Below are 14,831 nucleotides of genomic sequence, written 5' to 3'. Positions count from 1 at the left end.
TGCAGCTTGAGCGTTGTACAGTGTGCAATGAATTAACAATGGATGCTGCTATTTACTGTCCTGTTTACTTCCATATCCTCAGTATCTGGGACACAGCAGGTGCTTAATAAATGTGTTGAATGAATGAACAGGTTGCTGTATGTTCATATCATAGCAGGGTCTAGGGTAGTGAGTTTCTCAGGCCCTGACCCAGCCCTAAGTTCCACAGGGCTTGTAGCAAACTCTGGACGTTGGAAGAAGGTCCCTTCTGTCCAGAATTTGTCTTGAGAGGCCAGCCTGGCCCTCACCACACCACCCCAGTCCCTCCAGAGAGTCCCCAGGGAACGAGATAGGCCTGGCTCACTGTCCCCTACCACAGCAGGCTAGTTTGCTGTCACCTGGAAAGCTCTAGATGGGTTGTGTGTGGTTCTCAGTTCAGGCCTCTCTCATCCCTGTGTCTGTTGTGAGTCTGTCATCCTCTGCAATACAGGTGTTCAACCTCCTGTTGACTGTCTGGGCAGTGGCAAGGGGCATGAGCTTAGAGGTGACTCTGTCATGGCCTTGGCATACTTTGGTCATGCAGAGAGCTCACCAGTAACGGCCATATGCCTCCTTTCCCAAACTAGTTGGTGGTGACTCTGGGGTAAAGCCAGGGAGGAAGGCGTAGCCATGAGTTGAACATGTGTTTTGAAGGCTTTTGCCCGGTGTTGGGAGAGGCCCTGTAACCTGGTCTACCCTCTACCCTTTGGGAGGGAGCCCCTTTCATCACACGTATCTGCAGCATGAGGAGAGCACTACAAACACAGCCCGTACTTCTGACTAGTTGTTCTCCTACTCAAAGGAGAATTTGGTCCCGCAGCTGCTGAGTCTGCAGCATTTCAACATCAGAGGGCAGCAGAGCCATCCGCATTTCTTGAGGAGTCTTGGTTAATTTGAAAACTGCTTCTGGTGAATATTGAGAGTGAGTGGGCAACAGAGAGACCAGCTGGCCACTGGGCTGGGGCCTTTGCCTCTTGAGAGGGAGCAATTCCAGGATATAGGGTATATTAATCTACCATCTGCTAAAATATAACATACAATGAGTTGGCTCAACAAAAGGAATTTAATGGTTCAAGGTTTCAGAGGCTTAGTATCTCCCTGGGTCAATATCTTCTTGCTAGCTGGCAATTTTTGGTGTTCCTTGGCTTTTCCATCATATGACAGTATACCTGGTGGCGTCTTCTCCTTTCTCTTCCAGATTTCATTTAATTCTATCTTCTGGCTGCTCCTGTGACTTTTCTTCTTCATGTCCAATTTCCTTTACTTATAAGGACTTCGTGCATACTTGATTAAGGCCCCTGTCAGTATAACACCTTAACTAATAGCATATTCAAAGGTCCTGTTTATACATAGATTCAGAACCACAGGACCAGGGGTTGGGACCTGAACATGCCTTTTGTGGGGGACGTGATTCAACCCCCAGCACTAGACATTATAGTTTTGCTGGATAAAATTGTTGGTAGATAAAATTGTTGATGGGTAAGTCTTTAAGTTTCCCAGTGTGCACTCATTCCAAGAAAGAGATTCCTGCTTTGGACCCACCCTGGTTGAGGGCAGGGATGGCCAGGGTTTAGCTGCTACCCACGCTTCCTGGTCAGGCCTGTGAGGGGTGCGGCAAGGCTGAGAGCATGGGCTCCATTTCCTGTGTGCCCCCTGGGGCAGGAATGGCTGCTGCTGCCTCATGTCCACCTCTGCAAATACATGGCCACTCCCCCTTGCCAGTTTACCAGAAGTTTGCTTTCGGAATCCATGTCCCTGTAGGTGGAAAGTTTGGGTGGACATCGCTGTCACTTGTCCACTTGGCCAAACACTGGGGCTCTGTGTGTTAGAGCTTTGGCCCGTCCATGGGGGAGGAGGGTAGGTGTTCATGCACGCGGGGAAACCCAGACTTGTTTACCACGGAAGCACAGGGATTTTTGTGTAGGATCCCTTTCTCTCCTCTTTGCTTGGCTTGCTCTTTTCAGTCTGCTTGGCTGACCAAGACATTGGCAGGAGGAGTCCAAAGCGTTGTTTGATGCTGATGCCGGGGTGACAGTTGCTGGTGACTGATCTGTTAGTGTGGACGGAAGGCACAGAACAGGGATGCATTTAGAAACCAGGTCTGCACCACCTGCGGCTCAAAGCTGAGCATGGTGTAGTGCAGCAGCCCAGAGCTGGCTCTTCGAGACGAGTTTTGGAAGCCCCTCTCTAGGCATCTGTCAGGCTGTTCAGCTTTCAGCTCCAAACCCTTTCTCATCTAGCACTCATGGCTCCACTTCCGAATAGCAACGTAGAATTTTTGCCCTGCCAGTATACTCTGAAGACCACGGTTTTGATTCTCCATTGGAAACAACCTAAATTTCCAACCTCAGGGAACAGGGAAAATGAATAAAACCCAGTCAAACAGTTTAATATTATGTTATGACAAGAATAAAGTTATAGAAAAATTAATCTCATGAAAAGAGGTGATATATTTTAGAAACCCAGGTTTCTGAACAGTGTAGTCTTATTTCAGTTAAAGTATGTATGTGTGTATTTATTTAAAAGGATGGAAATGTCTATCCAAAAATGTTAGCAGGAGTTCCTGCTGGATGATGGGATTATGGGTGGTTTAAAATTTTTTCTTTTTGTGTACCTATTTTCTCCTTAATCTTTTACAATAAAAGTATGATATTTATGAAAATGAAGTTTTAAATTTTCCTAACTGCTAGTCATATTATGTCTGTCCGAAACAAGCAGGTCTGATGAGTGCATTAGCCCCTTTTCCTTGAGAGCCTCCCTGCCTCATCGCTGCATCAGACAACACTCCATGATGCTGCACACGGGACGGACCCTCTCCAGCTTCTCGAGAACTGTCCTTACAGCAGAACTCCATAGGAGAGTCCATGTTCAAACTGCATATCCAGAACCCTCCTGCCTTTGTTTGGGGAATCTGCTGATGCAGACAGTGCTCACCAGGTCCTTGAGGCCCGCACGGAGGGCCCTGAGCAGCTCTCCCAGTGCAGGGCCAGGGCGAGTGACTTCTCAGAATGACGGGATGCCCCCTCCCCTCACACAGGGAGGGCTGTGCGAGCCCCTAGGGACCCCAGCCCGGGCAGCCGGGAGCTCAGCGCTCATCTGTGCTCTTGGGTAGTAGCTTTCCTCAGCCTCAGTCATCTGAAGTAATACTTCCCTTCCTCTCCTTTTTAATTACTTAGCTTTTCCTCATCTAATGACTTTCTTGTATTTCATGTTATCCTCTTTTTCACTGTGAGCTAAGTCAAGTCCTCTTTGAAAGTAGGCAGGGATTGAAAAACTGGAGAATCCTTCCTCCATTACAACCTAGGCTGCTTGAGGGCAGGAAGAGTGGCTTCTCATATCCCTGTCCCCAGTTTCCAGAACAAGGTCTGGCACGCAGCAGATGGCCTGTCAGTGTTGGATGGAGGGATGGGTGGGTAAAAGAGAGGGAGGGAGGGAGGAAGGAAGGAGTGGGTAGGTGGAGGGATGAATGCATGGATAGTTGGATGAGTAAATGAATCAACAAACAAGCCACGTTGGAAGGATTGTTTCCCTAGGCACTCTAGCATCGTGCGGCTGATGCCACCCTGTCTGGGTGGTTGCCATGTCTCCCTGGGCCCTCCCCGGAGCCTGTGCTCCTGCTCTTTCTGCTCACAGGCCACTTCTCCTGGGAGCTGGAGCTGAGACCCCATCCCAGCCTGCCTAGTGCTAATACTCAGCCTCATTGGCTGGACTTATACACTCACCCTCCACTCTCCTGCCCCTCCCCCTTGCCGGTTTTAACAGTCACTTGTTGGTATGTCTTTGAAATAACAACTGATGAGATACTGATGAGCACTGTCCATCTGCAAGATTCCAGTGGCCCGTGCTCCTGGCCAGGCCAGGCCTTTGTGGGCTGTTCCTGCAGGGTGCCTGCTGGGGAGCCGCCTGGGCTTATTCTTAACAGTATGTAGTAGGCACCACGTCTTGATAATGCGTGATAATTAATTGTTAGAGCCAGTGAGCAGGTACCCCAAGCTACATTTTTCTGACTGAGCCAAAAACAAAGGCTGTAAATAAATGTTTTACCAAGTATGGTCCCTGTGGCACAGCTTCATACTACAGCACAGAGAACCCTAGCCAGAGAGGAGCGAGCTGGGGCCTTAGTCTCGGTTCTGCCAGCTCACCCTGTGGGGCTCCCTGACAACAGGGTTATTAATCCCTGCTCTCGCTTATTCCATGGATGTTGGTGACGAGCAACAGAAGTATATAGTAAAATCACTTAAAAAAAAAAAAAAGCAAATGGCCCCACACTGCTTACTGCCCCAGGCCCTCCATCTTTCTTTACTGGCAAGAGTACCCCATGATTCTTTCTCTGCATGTGTACTTAATAAATTTCTTATCTACTTGCTCTAAAAAAAAAAAAATCATTTAAAAAGATAAAATTCTAATTCTCTGGAGCACTGAAGAAAAGGCAGGATGAAGGAGGCCTGTCTCAGAGTCCCAGAGAGTAGCTGTCACTCACTCGGCCTCCAGCTGAGATCAGTTACCATAGAAAAAAAATCACGTTGCGTCCCATACAACTTGCTTCTTGTTCCAAAACCACTCCTGTTTCTGGTGAGTTCCAGCGCAGGACCCAGCAGAGGGAAGGTTTTTGGAACAGTCCAGGGCGTGTGGCATCTGCTTGGAGAGGGGATTCGCGCCTGCTCTGGCTTCCCCCCTCCCCCAAGAAAGCGTAACCGAGCCTGTGGTTTACCGTTTTGCAGGAGCAGCTGGAGAACTACGACTTCTCCAAATTCCACTCGCTGAAGCCCAAGCTGATCGAGGCGGTGGACGCCATGCTGAGCAGCAAGATCGCCGCGCTGATGAGCCTCATCAGCCAGGAGGAGATAAGCGCGCCCACGCAGCTCGTGCAGGGCGGCGCCTTCGATGGCACCGCCGAGGGCCCCTTCAACCAGGGCTACGGGGAGGGCGCCGGGGAGGGCGCTGACGAGGAGGAGTGGGTCGTGGCCAAAGACAAGCCCGTCTACGACGAGCTCTTCTACACCCTGTCCCCCATCAACGGCAAGATATCGGGCGTCAACGCCAAGAAGGAGATGGTGACCTCCAAGCTGCCCAACAGCGTCCTGGGTAAGATCTGGAAGCTGGCCGACTGCGACTGCGACGGCATGCTGGACGAGGAGGAGTTCGCGCTGGCCAAGCACCTCATCAAGATCAAGCTCGCGGGCTACGAGCTGCCCGGCAGCCTGCCCCCCCACCTCGTGCCGCCCTCCCACAGGAAGTCTCTGCCAAAAGCGGACTGAGGCGTGGGCCACAGAAGGGGGTGGGCTGTGTGGGGTGGGAATTGGGGGGCTCGGACCTGTGGCCTGCTCTGCCACTAACTCACCGAGTGACCTTGGGCAATGTATTGCCCTCTCTGTGCCTCAGTTTCCCCATCTGCAGAATGGGGAGGTCAGACCCTGGATGCTAGATGATCTCTGAGGTCCTTTCACCTCTAAAATTCCCTGAGTTTCTATTAAAATATTGGGGTGTGGGGAGAGATAAGGAAAGTGAAGGATTGAGAAGGAAAGGAAGTTGTCCAAAGAGTACTCAGGAGCCTGGAAAAGCATCGGTGTGTGGAGATGGGCTTTATGGAATCCCAGGAACCCCAGGGAGTGAGCTGGGGGTGGGGGGTGGAGGGAGGGTGTCACTTCCGGAGCAGCTGAGTCTTCTGGGCTTCCCTTGGGCTGTCGAGCATCAAGAACAACTTCTGCAGCACCTGCCTGTCCTCCAGAGAACAGCAGGAGAAAGAAAGGAGGAGATTTATTTTGTTTCCGGCCATAAAAAGAGTGGGGGAAAAAAAAAATAGAGTGAAGAGAGCTTGTGCTGTCTCCAAACTGCCTTACCAAAGACAAGAGTGGCACCCGAGAGCTGAGGCACCCGCAGGCCCGTCCCTGCCGCAGGCTCAAGCTGAACAGCCGGCCAGGCTGGCGGGAGACCCCCAGCCCCACTGACCAGCCCGCCCGGGCCTCTCTCCCAGGGCCTTCCCAGATAAAGCTACAATTTAGTTAGAAATTTGGAATTCACAACCTTTATTAACCCTGGCAAGGTTTCTAGTGCACATTTCCAGTCATGTGGAAGTCTGAAATGAGCTTTTCTCATTGGTCTCACCAGTATCTGCAACAAAGTCTATTTATCACTCCTAAGACTCTCAAAGTAAGAGAAGCGGTTCCCCTCTGCCCTCTTAGTGTGTCCTCAACTGTCCAATGCCCAAGGCAGAATTTAAATTCAGCAAAAACATTTTAACTAATTACCATTACATTCTGGTTGAAGGCAGAATTTAAACTGAGCAAAAAAACATTTCACTGTTTTTTGTCTGCCTTGTCGTAGCCCTGTGCACACGAAAGTGAAGGAGAAACCAGCCCTGCCCTGGGCCATGAGGAAGAAGAGGGCCATCTACTAGAGTTAGAAACTATTTTTATAAAAATGGACATTTTTATTAGTCTACTTTTATAGGTTTTTTTTTTTTGTTTTGTTTTTTGTTTTTTCTCCTTATGGAATGAAAGACTTTATTATACAGAGCAGGTTGGAATTTTTCACATAGAACCTTTTCTTTAAAAGGCTGCGTGGTTTGTATCACAAGTGGCCATCCCCGGGCAGGATCGAGCACTTGTCCTTCCTTTGGCTCCTAAGTCTTCTGTCCCCAGGACCTTTCTAGTCCATTCACTCAAACGCACGTGTCAGGTGGAGGTGCTCAGTTCTCCCCACCAGCATCCCTGCACTGGGGCACCAGCTCAGTGGTGATGTATGTGCTTTTTTCTTTTTTTTTTTAACATGGGCAGGCACCGGGAATCGAACCCGGGTCCTCTGGCATGGCAGGCAAGCATTCTTGCCTGCTGAGCCACTGTGGCCCGCCCAATGTACGTGCTTTTCATTGTTATTTATGCAAGAGACAGGCAGAAAATAGTGGTGCCTACACAGCCAGGGGCCCTGCCGGCCCAGGAAATGAGGAAAAGCAGAACCATCCCATGTGACCCCTCCAAAAACCATGTACTTTTTCCTGTCACCTGCCTCTCGCAACAGCAGGGTCAGAACTGCTGATTTAAGAGAAAATATTTATTTGGAGGAAGGATTTATTCAGAATCCCAGCCCTCACACTCTCTAACTCACCTCCATAATTCAGTTTTAAAAGAATTAAATACATATTATGGTTTTTAACTGTAGTGAATATTTTCAAGTTAGGCACACAGAAAAGAAGCCTTTATAACTCCAGTACCGTAACAGGGTAGTTCTGTGATTGTCTAAGGACAATTGTGTAAGCCCAGGATAGTCCACAAAGGAAAAACAGAGAAGAAGAAAAAAAGGGAGTTCGTCTGTCCAAAAGTTTAGAGAAGCCAAGGTTCACTGACTTTCCATTCAGATTGATTTTGTTCCTTTAACTCTGCTCAATTGTCATATATAGCATAAATATATACACATGTATATGTCACATGAGTATGGTTTTAAAAGTTGTTGATGTGTAGATACGTGAATATGACCACGTTTTGTCTATGTAGAGACCTATATAGGAAAACTGATTTCGAGGGAGGCAGCAGGCTAAGGTTTCTGATGTCTATGTGGAAAGAAACTTCTCTACCTCCTCGCCCTCAGCTCAGTAACTCAGGCTAGAGAGACACTGAGCCACTGAATCTTTTCCTTGCAGGGACCTGTGTCCTTGAAACAAGAAAATGGAAACCACGTGTTTGTTTTTCTCATTATCACCTCACAACGTTAAGTCATTTGTCATGAAAAAATGATTGGAAAGGAAAACACTAGAAAACTGTAGGGATGGTTCCTTGAGTCTGGGTCAAAACCCCAGTTTTCCCAGCCCCTCCACACAGCAGGATTGGGGGCAGCAGCCCTCTAGGACCTGTTCACTCCAACTATCACCCTTTCCACAGGACACCCCAATTTTCAAAGAAGTTCAGGGAGGGAGGGAAGGTGGAAGTAAGCAAACTCTAGAGCTATAAAACAACCTGGGTGCACCCTATGATTCCACAAAAGACATCTAAGAATCTTGAAGCCCAATTTTCAGCCCGGTATCTGGTATCACATGACACAAACACACCTCTGCAGTGTTGAGTTTAGGGGTGCAGAATGAAGACTTCGGCCTGCTCCTCCCAAAGTCATCTTCCAAGCGGTAAGCCTGCTGAGGAGGCCCTCCCGGCCCGGTGTCCTGAAGGAGCCTCTCACTCCAGCCTTGCCTACACTCTGCCTCATTACCCAGCCCCACATCGTCTGTCAATTCTTTTTTGTCTCAAAATTCTAAGCTCACCACACACTTGGTCTGGGGAAGCGAGTAGGGGTCGGGCTGTCATTTCTCCAGGGCTGGATTCAATTCTCTTTTTTAACACTTGTCTGCTGTAGCATCTTTGGATTGGGGCCGTGGTTCCGCCCACAGGCCCGTGGGCCTTGAGGAGGTGAGTTCTGACTGTATGTCATGGGTCTGGAGAGCATTTCATGACATGCAAAATGTCCTCTGCACTTCATCAGGCCCCAGGGGAGGCCTCTACAGAGCCCTGGCCACCGTCCCTGGCCGCAGCCCTTTCCATGGTGCTGCTGCAGCCACTTCTGGGCTATATTGGGAGTGTCTTGACGAACCCACTACCTAGAGCAGGGTGTCGCTTCAGTGGGGACTGACTGGACCCTTCCACGTTGCACGGTTACACTTTTTCATAATGTCCAGAGGAGACCTGAAGATAAAGCATTTCACCATTGTCCCCAAGGTATGCGACAGAAGAGCAACATTCTTAGGACAGATAATCATTAAGTTTATTCAGTAAACATGGGCCTAACTTTCAGCCTCTAAGGTGACATGCCAATTAACCCATGCAGCTAATACACTATGCTTCTATTTTTTAAAAATTTTTTGGTAATCTTTAGAAATGTCAAACAAAAAAGTCTACTGATCAATAAACTTCTGGAAAACAAACTACCTTTCTCTCATTGGCATCTGCTTTTCAAGTGAATGTATACAGCTGCCTCAGAAGTAACACGGGATCCATTTGGAAATAAGGCAGAGTTGAAGAGGGTTGTGCCTCTTCTCCACCCTTCCCCATGACCCCCAACTCTTCTTGTGTCCCCCATGGATGGGAGAGACCCCCGCAAATGGGGCTTCTTCAGAAGGAAAGCAGTTCAATCAGACAGGGGCAGAAAAGGAGTTAGGAGCACGGACAGCGGAAGTCATGTGTGGGAACTGAAGGCTCAGACCCAGACGGTGGCTGGAAGCCAAGACTGAGGAGACCCGGGGTGGAAGCCTTGAGGCTGGGACAGGGAGCTGGTGTCAGTCACAGGCTCTGGGCCAGCCCTGCCTCCGACATCACTGAGCACCCTTGAAGGAGACGTGAGCCTGCCATTCAGGGTTGGATGGCCTTTCTCCAGCGAGGAGGCAGGACCATGTGCTTGAGGTGGCACATGGACCAATGCTTGCCAACTCACAGGCAGGGACTGCCCATAATAGACATCTGGCACCTATCGACCATCTTCCTTTTTGGTGATCCAGACCTGGAATTTCCTTTGCAGAGCACTTCCTTCATCTCAACCATGAGGTTTGGGTGGGATAGACCCTGTATTAGTTTGCTAAGCTGCTGGAATGCAATATATCAGAAATAAGAATGGCTTTTAAAAACAGAATTTAATAAGTTACAAGTTTACAGTTCCAGAACCAAGAAAATGTCCAAACCAATGCACCAACAAGAGGTTCCCTTCACTCAAGGAAGGCTAATGCCATCCGGAACACCTCTGTCAGCTGGGAAGTCATGCGGCTGACATCTGCTGGTCCCTTGCTCCTGGGCTCCATTGCTTTCAGCCTCTGTCCATGTGGAGGTTCCTCATTTTGCTTCTCTGGGGCTGGCTTTTATCTCTTGGCTTCCCTTGGTTCTCTCCAGGTTCTGGCCTGTTTAACATCTCATGGGAAGGTGCTGTGGCGATGTCTGTTGGGCTCCAAGCATCTTCAAATATCTGTGTCTCTGTTCTGAGCATTCTCCAAAATGTTTCCTCTTTTAAAGGACTCCAGTGAACTAATCCAGACACACCTGGAATGGGTGGAGTCACATCTCCATCTATTCAAAAGTTCACACCCACAAGAGGGTGTGTCACATCTCCATGGAGATAATCTAATCAAAAGTTCCACCCTACCATGTGGAATCAGGATTAAAAGAAACAGCTGCCCACAACAAAATTGGATCAGAATTAAAACATAGCTTTTCTGGGGTACATACTACTTTAAAACCTACACAGACCCATCCACTGTTTCTAGGGTGGGTTCTGATTAGCCTTGGCCACTTAGAGTATTTCATGTCCCTGGATACAGAAATTGGTTTAGGAATGGACTTGGGGCCCAATTCAAGCCTGTGAGGGCCAGGAGACCCAGGGCTTAGGTTGCAACTCTTGGGAGAGATGCTCTCTCATTCTTGTCCAAGCCATGCAATGTATAGAAACAAGCCTATGGTGCAACAGTGTAAATGTCACTGAAAGGAGTGGGGGTGTGGTGGGTAGGGGAGGGAGCTTAGGCTGGCAGCAGCCAACCTGGGGAGCATGACGACGAAGAAAGCATTGGAAAAAGCAAGAAGATCCAGGCCCTTCAGGCCCTTGATGACATCACTTGAACGGCTGGATCAAACCTGACCTAAAGCCCTACGACTACAGTTAGGTGGCCCAATACTGTTGCTTTATATTAGTATTAAGGTATATATAAGTCAATTTGAGTTAAGATGTCTGTTACTTAAACACAAATAATCCAAAATTATGTACTGACCAACAAGGGTTCTCATTTCACCAGGGGCTGTGGTCGGTCACTGCCAGAGAGGAGCTAGCCCTTGTTTGCAGCCTACACAGCAGCTTTAGCCGCAGTTGCACTAGGAGGGAAGAAAAGCAGGCCCCTGGCCCCACTCAACAAATTCAAGGACCACAACCACTGTCGGGATCTATGTGCAAAGTGTCCTGCAGGTCTGTGGGGCTCCATCCTGTCCTCCAGTGCTCGAAGCATCACACAGGATGCCCTGGGCCAGGGGTCATAGTAGGAGGAGAAACAAGATGAGTCATCGCAGGAGTGAGGGGGGTGGGGAGGAGACTTCCTAGAAGTGGTGGGTTTTCACTGGAGCTGATAGGATGTGTGGAATGTGGGTGGTGGGACTAGGAAAGGACATTCTGTGTTCAAGGATAGCCGAAGCCCAGACATGGGGCAAGAGAGCTCTGGTCCTTCCAGGAAATGGAGAAGAGACCACGGGATCACCTTGGAGTGAGAAGGGGGAAAAGGGCCGGTTGGGATAACTGAAGGGCTTTGAACAAGGGTCTCAAGAGTCTGGATCTCCCTCAGCTGGCAGTGGGGAGTCTTCAGAGGTGTGAGCAGAGTTGCGCTTTTAGCATGTGAGTCACCTGGCCATGTGAAGGCCACTGTGAAGGCAGGGTGGCCAGTTACGGGAAGGGCAAGAAGGGCCTGCAGGGGCCGGAGGAGTAGAAGGACTGGGAGGGAGGACTGCAGAGCCGCTGGGAGGGATGGTCGTGGAGCCTTGGGTGACTGCTAATGAGGAAGGAGTTAGGACCCATCCTAAGCACCTAGAAGCCAACCAGTGGCAGGAGGGATCCCTCAGGGAGAGAAAGGGGAAGGAAGCCCCTCTCACATGCTGGGGTGCTGTCCTCCCACCCCAGGAGCACCAACCTCTCAGCATCCCGCTCACTCCCAACCACGGGCCTAGGGGCTGTAGGTGGGACGTGGCTCAGGCCCAGCTCCCAGGGCAAGCTGCTGCAGCTGCTTTCTTCACTGGGCCTTGGCCGCCAGGGGCAACCCCTGAGCGGTGGCCACAGTATCTTCTCTTGCAGTCTCTGGGGCTGCAGGGTGGATACACTACAGACACGCCCCCAATGCGGGAACCATTACCCTGAGTTGGGCCAGTCATGTCTGAAGTAGAACCCACTTTCCCTGTGGCATGCAGCCCCTGATTGCTCAGGGAGTGAGGGAGAGGAGCCTCCCACTCCCCATGTATGCCCTACCTCTGTGCCCTAGTCCGCAACCAGCACCATGGGTGGGTGGGTGGGGGGCACAAGTGCTGGGTGTTCACCACAAGCCCCAAAGAGTTAACACTGTCTCCCTGGTTTTAGAGGAGACTCTGTCATCTCACAGCCTTTGCAGCTCGGGCAACCCCTTCCCAAGGGAAGGAAAGCCCAGTCTCCACCCAGCCCAGGGTCTGATGCTTCCCTCCCATCTGGCGGTGCTGTGCAGGGACAGATGAGCACCCCGTCCCATCCCTGCCCCTTTGGGGTCCCCCAAGGAGGCCCCTCAGGGGCGCTGAAGCATAGTTCCAGTTGGAAAGGGACCCTGGCTTCCACCCAAACCCTGGCTGGCCTGCCCTCCTCTGCCTTCTACCCAGACTGCAGCATGCCCAGGGTGCTTCCACCCAAGCCCACGTGAGACCAGCCCACAGGCCTATGCATCCTGTGAGCCCAGGAGCCCCACCTGGGGGTGGGGGTTGGGGCTGACAAAGCAGGAGATCCTCGAGTGGGCCCAGAGCATTCTTTGGCCACCCCCTCGCAGTCTGGGCCCCGCCCCGAGGCAGGTGGGAGGACAATGCCAGCTGTATGCAGCCACCCCTGGCACGCCAGCTCAAGGGGATGGCCGTGGCGAGGGCCCAGCTCCAGCCTCAGCCTCTCCTCCTGTCCCTTTTCCTTCCAGCACAGCCCCTGTTCTCTGCCATCTCTGTCACTGCAGCCGAGCCTGTCCCCAGAACTGGGACATCCCCCAGGTGAGCCGTCTCCCGTTTTCCTTCCCCGGCCCTACTCAACCTAAGCCGCCGGTTGCCGTGGTCCGGGGGGGACCTCTGGCCACGGGGCTCTGGATGTCTTCAGCATCTACTCTCCTCCCTGTCTCCAGCTGCTCAAACCTCCAGGCTTAGGAGGCTCCCCCCAGGCTGCAGCCTGGTGACGGGTCAGCCCTGCGACCCTGGCGGCATCTCGGGGCCCCCAGGCGCCTGTAGCAGGAGGCCCGGCTGCGTCACCCACGGGACCGCTGTCCAGGGTCAGGGCCCGCCATGGACTCTGCCTACGAGATGGGCCACATTCGCAAGCTGCAGGCCCGGCACGTGCGGATGCAGGAGAAAACCTTCACCAACTGGATCAACAACATCTTCCAGCGCGGCCGGGTGAGGACAGGCAGGAGCACCCCCCAGCCTGCCCCTGCCTTCAGCCCAGCTCCCCGGGGGGCGGCTTCCCCCGAGGCAGCTGCTGGGTCCTGGGATGGGGCAGACAGGGGAGGCTGAGCTGTCCCTGGACCTTCCCCCACCTGCTCCTCAGGTGGGCGTGAAAATCCAGAACCTGTGCAAGGAGCTGGGCGATGGCACCCACCTACTGCGGCTGCTGGAGCTCATCTCAGGGGAGGCCCTGCCCGCCCCCAGCCGGGGCCGCCTGCGCGTGCACTTCCTGGAGAACAACAGCCGGGCTCTGGCCTTCCTCAGGGCCAAGGTGGGCGCCAGGGAGACGGCTGTGGGGCCAGGCAGGGCTGGGGGGCAGGCTGACAGCTGGACCCGCCTTCCTGGGCTGGGCTGCAGGGAGAGCCGAGGATCCGGGGCCTGAATAACGGAAGAGCAGATGGGAGGTGGAGGTACTGGGAGCAGGGCCCCTCGCCGCATGCTGCTCCGAACTTGGAGTGCACCCACTGGCTGAAGCAGGGAGAGCATCTTCCCCACTGGGACTGAATATTCTTTGGTCCGTAAGGAGAGAATTGCAGGATTTTAAAGCTGAAAGAATGCTAGTGTTCTCTTAATTGAGGGAACATATGCCCAGAATTATTTCCCAGGCAAGATGCATGGGAGAACTGGCCAGCAGAGCTCTGGACGGGGGGCTCGGGGAGGCAGGCAGAGTGTAGGAAACAAGGGAAGAGCCCCAGACTCTGAGCCAGGCAGAGGAGGGAAGGCTGCGGGGTCCGCCTCAGAGAAGCCGGACCAGATGGCAAGGAGAGGGGCCTCCACGAGCAGGAGGGGCCAGAGTCACCTGTAAGAAAGGGACAGACCCAAGGAAGCTGAGGCACCAGGGACGTGGAGGGCTCCATGTGGCCAATATCGGGGTGGGGGGACAGGGGTGTGTGCAGGTGTCGTTTGTATTGAAAACTAAGAATCGAGAAGACTGGGGGCTCCTGGACTCGGGTTCTGGGCCATCCATACCTGGCTGTCCCGGACGCCGTGAGTCCACAGAGTGGGGCTGGCTGGGCTGAACCTGAGGATGTGAGCCCATTACCTCCGACCTGGGAGGGAGGTCACACACAGCCCCTGGGCCCCTGTTGGCTGGAGGGAAGCAAGGGAGGGAAGAATCCAGAGCAAAGGGAAGGGGACATCCACAGTTCTCGGGAACATGATGTCTTTGCCAAAGCATAAAGCTGCCATCCAAGAGAATGTCCCTGGAATGAGACCCCTGGGAGCCAGCCATCTTCCCTCCAGGAATTTGGGGGGCACTTATGTGAGCCTGTGGCCATCGTTAAAAGGGCTCCCCTTGAGCTTTGATATACAGCACCTCACTCAGACATGTAGCCCTGTGCAGGTGACATCCTTGTCTCCATTGTACGTACGAGACAACTGAGATCCCAGAAAGGCCAAGGGAGTCGTCCCCAAATACACAATCAATAAGTAGCAGAGCATGGCATGCACTCGGTGCCAGCCTCTGGGGAATGCAAAAAGGAAAACCTAGGTCCTGACTCCAAGGAGCTGCAACTTCAGGGGGAGAAAGTTTAATTGAATCCAGATCAGTGGTTGTGCTGGTAAGTGTTTAACAACTGGCTCTTGGGGGTTGTTAAACGCAAAGCCCTTTCTCATGCTTGCTGACTTCTGTGTTGTAAGCAACCCACCACGGTCAAG

The 14,831-nt window shown here is 52.0% G+C and overlaps 2 protein-coding genes across 2 annotated transcripts in view; both read left to right on the top strand.

Moving 5' to 3' along the window:
• EHD4 (EH domain containing 4) overlaps positions 1-8,923 on the top strand; it is a 92,438-nt gene extending 83,515 nt beyond the window's left edge. The window contains exon 6 of the mRNA XM_077127549.1: positions 4,740-8,923. Coding sequence (XP_076983664.1) covers positions 4,740-5,276 — 537 coding nt within the window. The 3' untranslated portion in view covers positions 5,277-8,923. The remainder of the gene's footprint in view (positions 1-4,739) is intronic.
• Positions 8,924-12,609: 3,686 nt separating this feature from the next.
• SPTBN5 (spectrin beta, non-erythrocytic 5) overlaps positions 12,610-14,831 on the top strand; it is a 48,618-nt gene continuing 46,396 nt past the window's right edge. The window contains exons 1-3 of the mRNA XM_077127548.1: positions 12,610-12,731; positions 12,860-13,127; positions 13,279-13,446. Of these exons, the coding sequence (XP_076983663.1) occupies positions 13,017-13,127; positions 13,279-13,446 (279 nt within the window). The 5' untranslated portion in view covers positions 12,610-12,731; positions 12,860-13,016. The remainder of the gene's footprint in view (positions 12,732-12,859; positions 13,128-13,278; positions 13,447-14,831) is intronic.

This window comes from Tamandua tetradactyla, chromosome 14, assembly GCF_023851605.1.
Source record: "Tamandua tetradactyla isolate mTamTet1 chromosome 14, mTamTet1.pri, whole genome shotgun sequence".
Classification (NCBI taxonomy): domain Eukaryota; kingdom Metazoa; phylum Chordata; class Mammalia; order Pilosa; family Myrmecophagidae; genus Tamandua; species Tamandua tetradactyla.
Note: the sequence above shows the minus strand (reverse complement) of the source record. Positions and strands in the feature narration are given on the sequence as shown.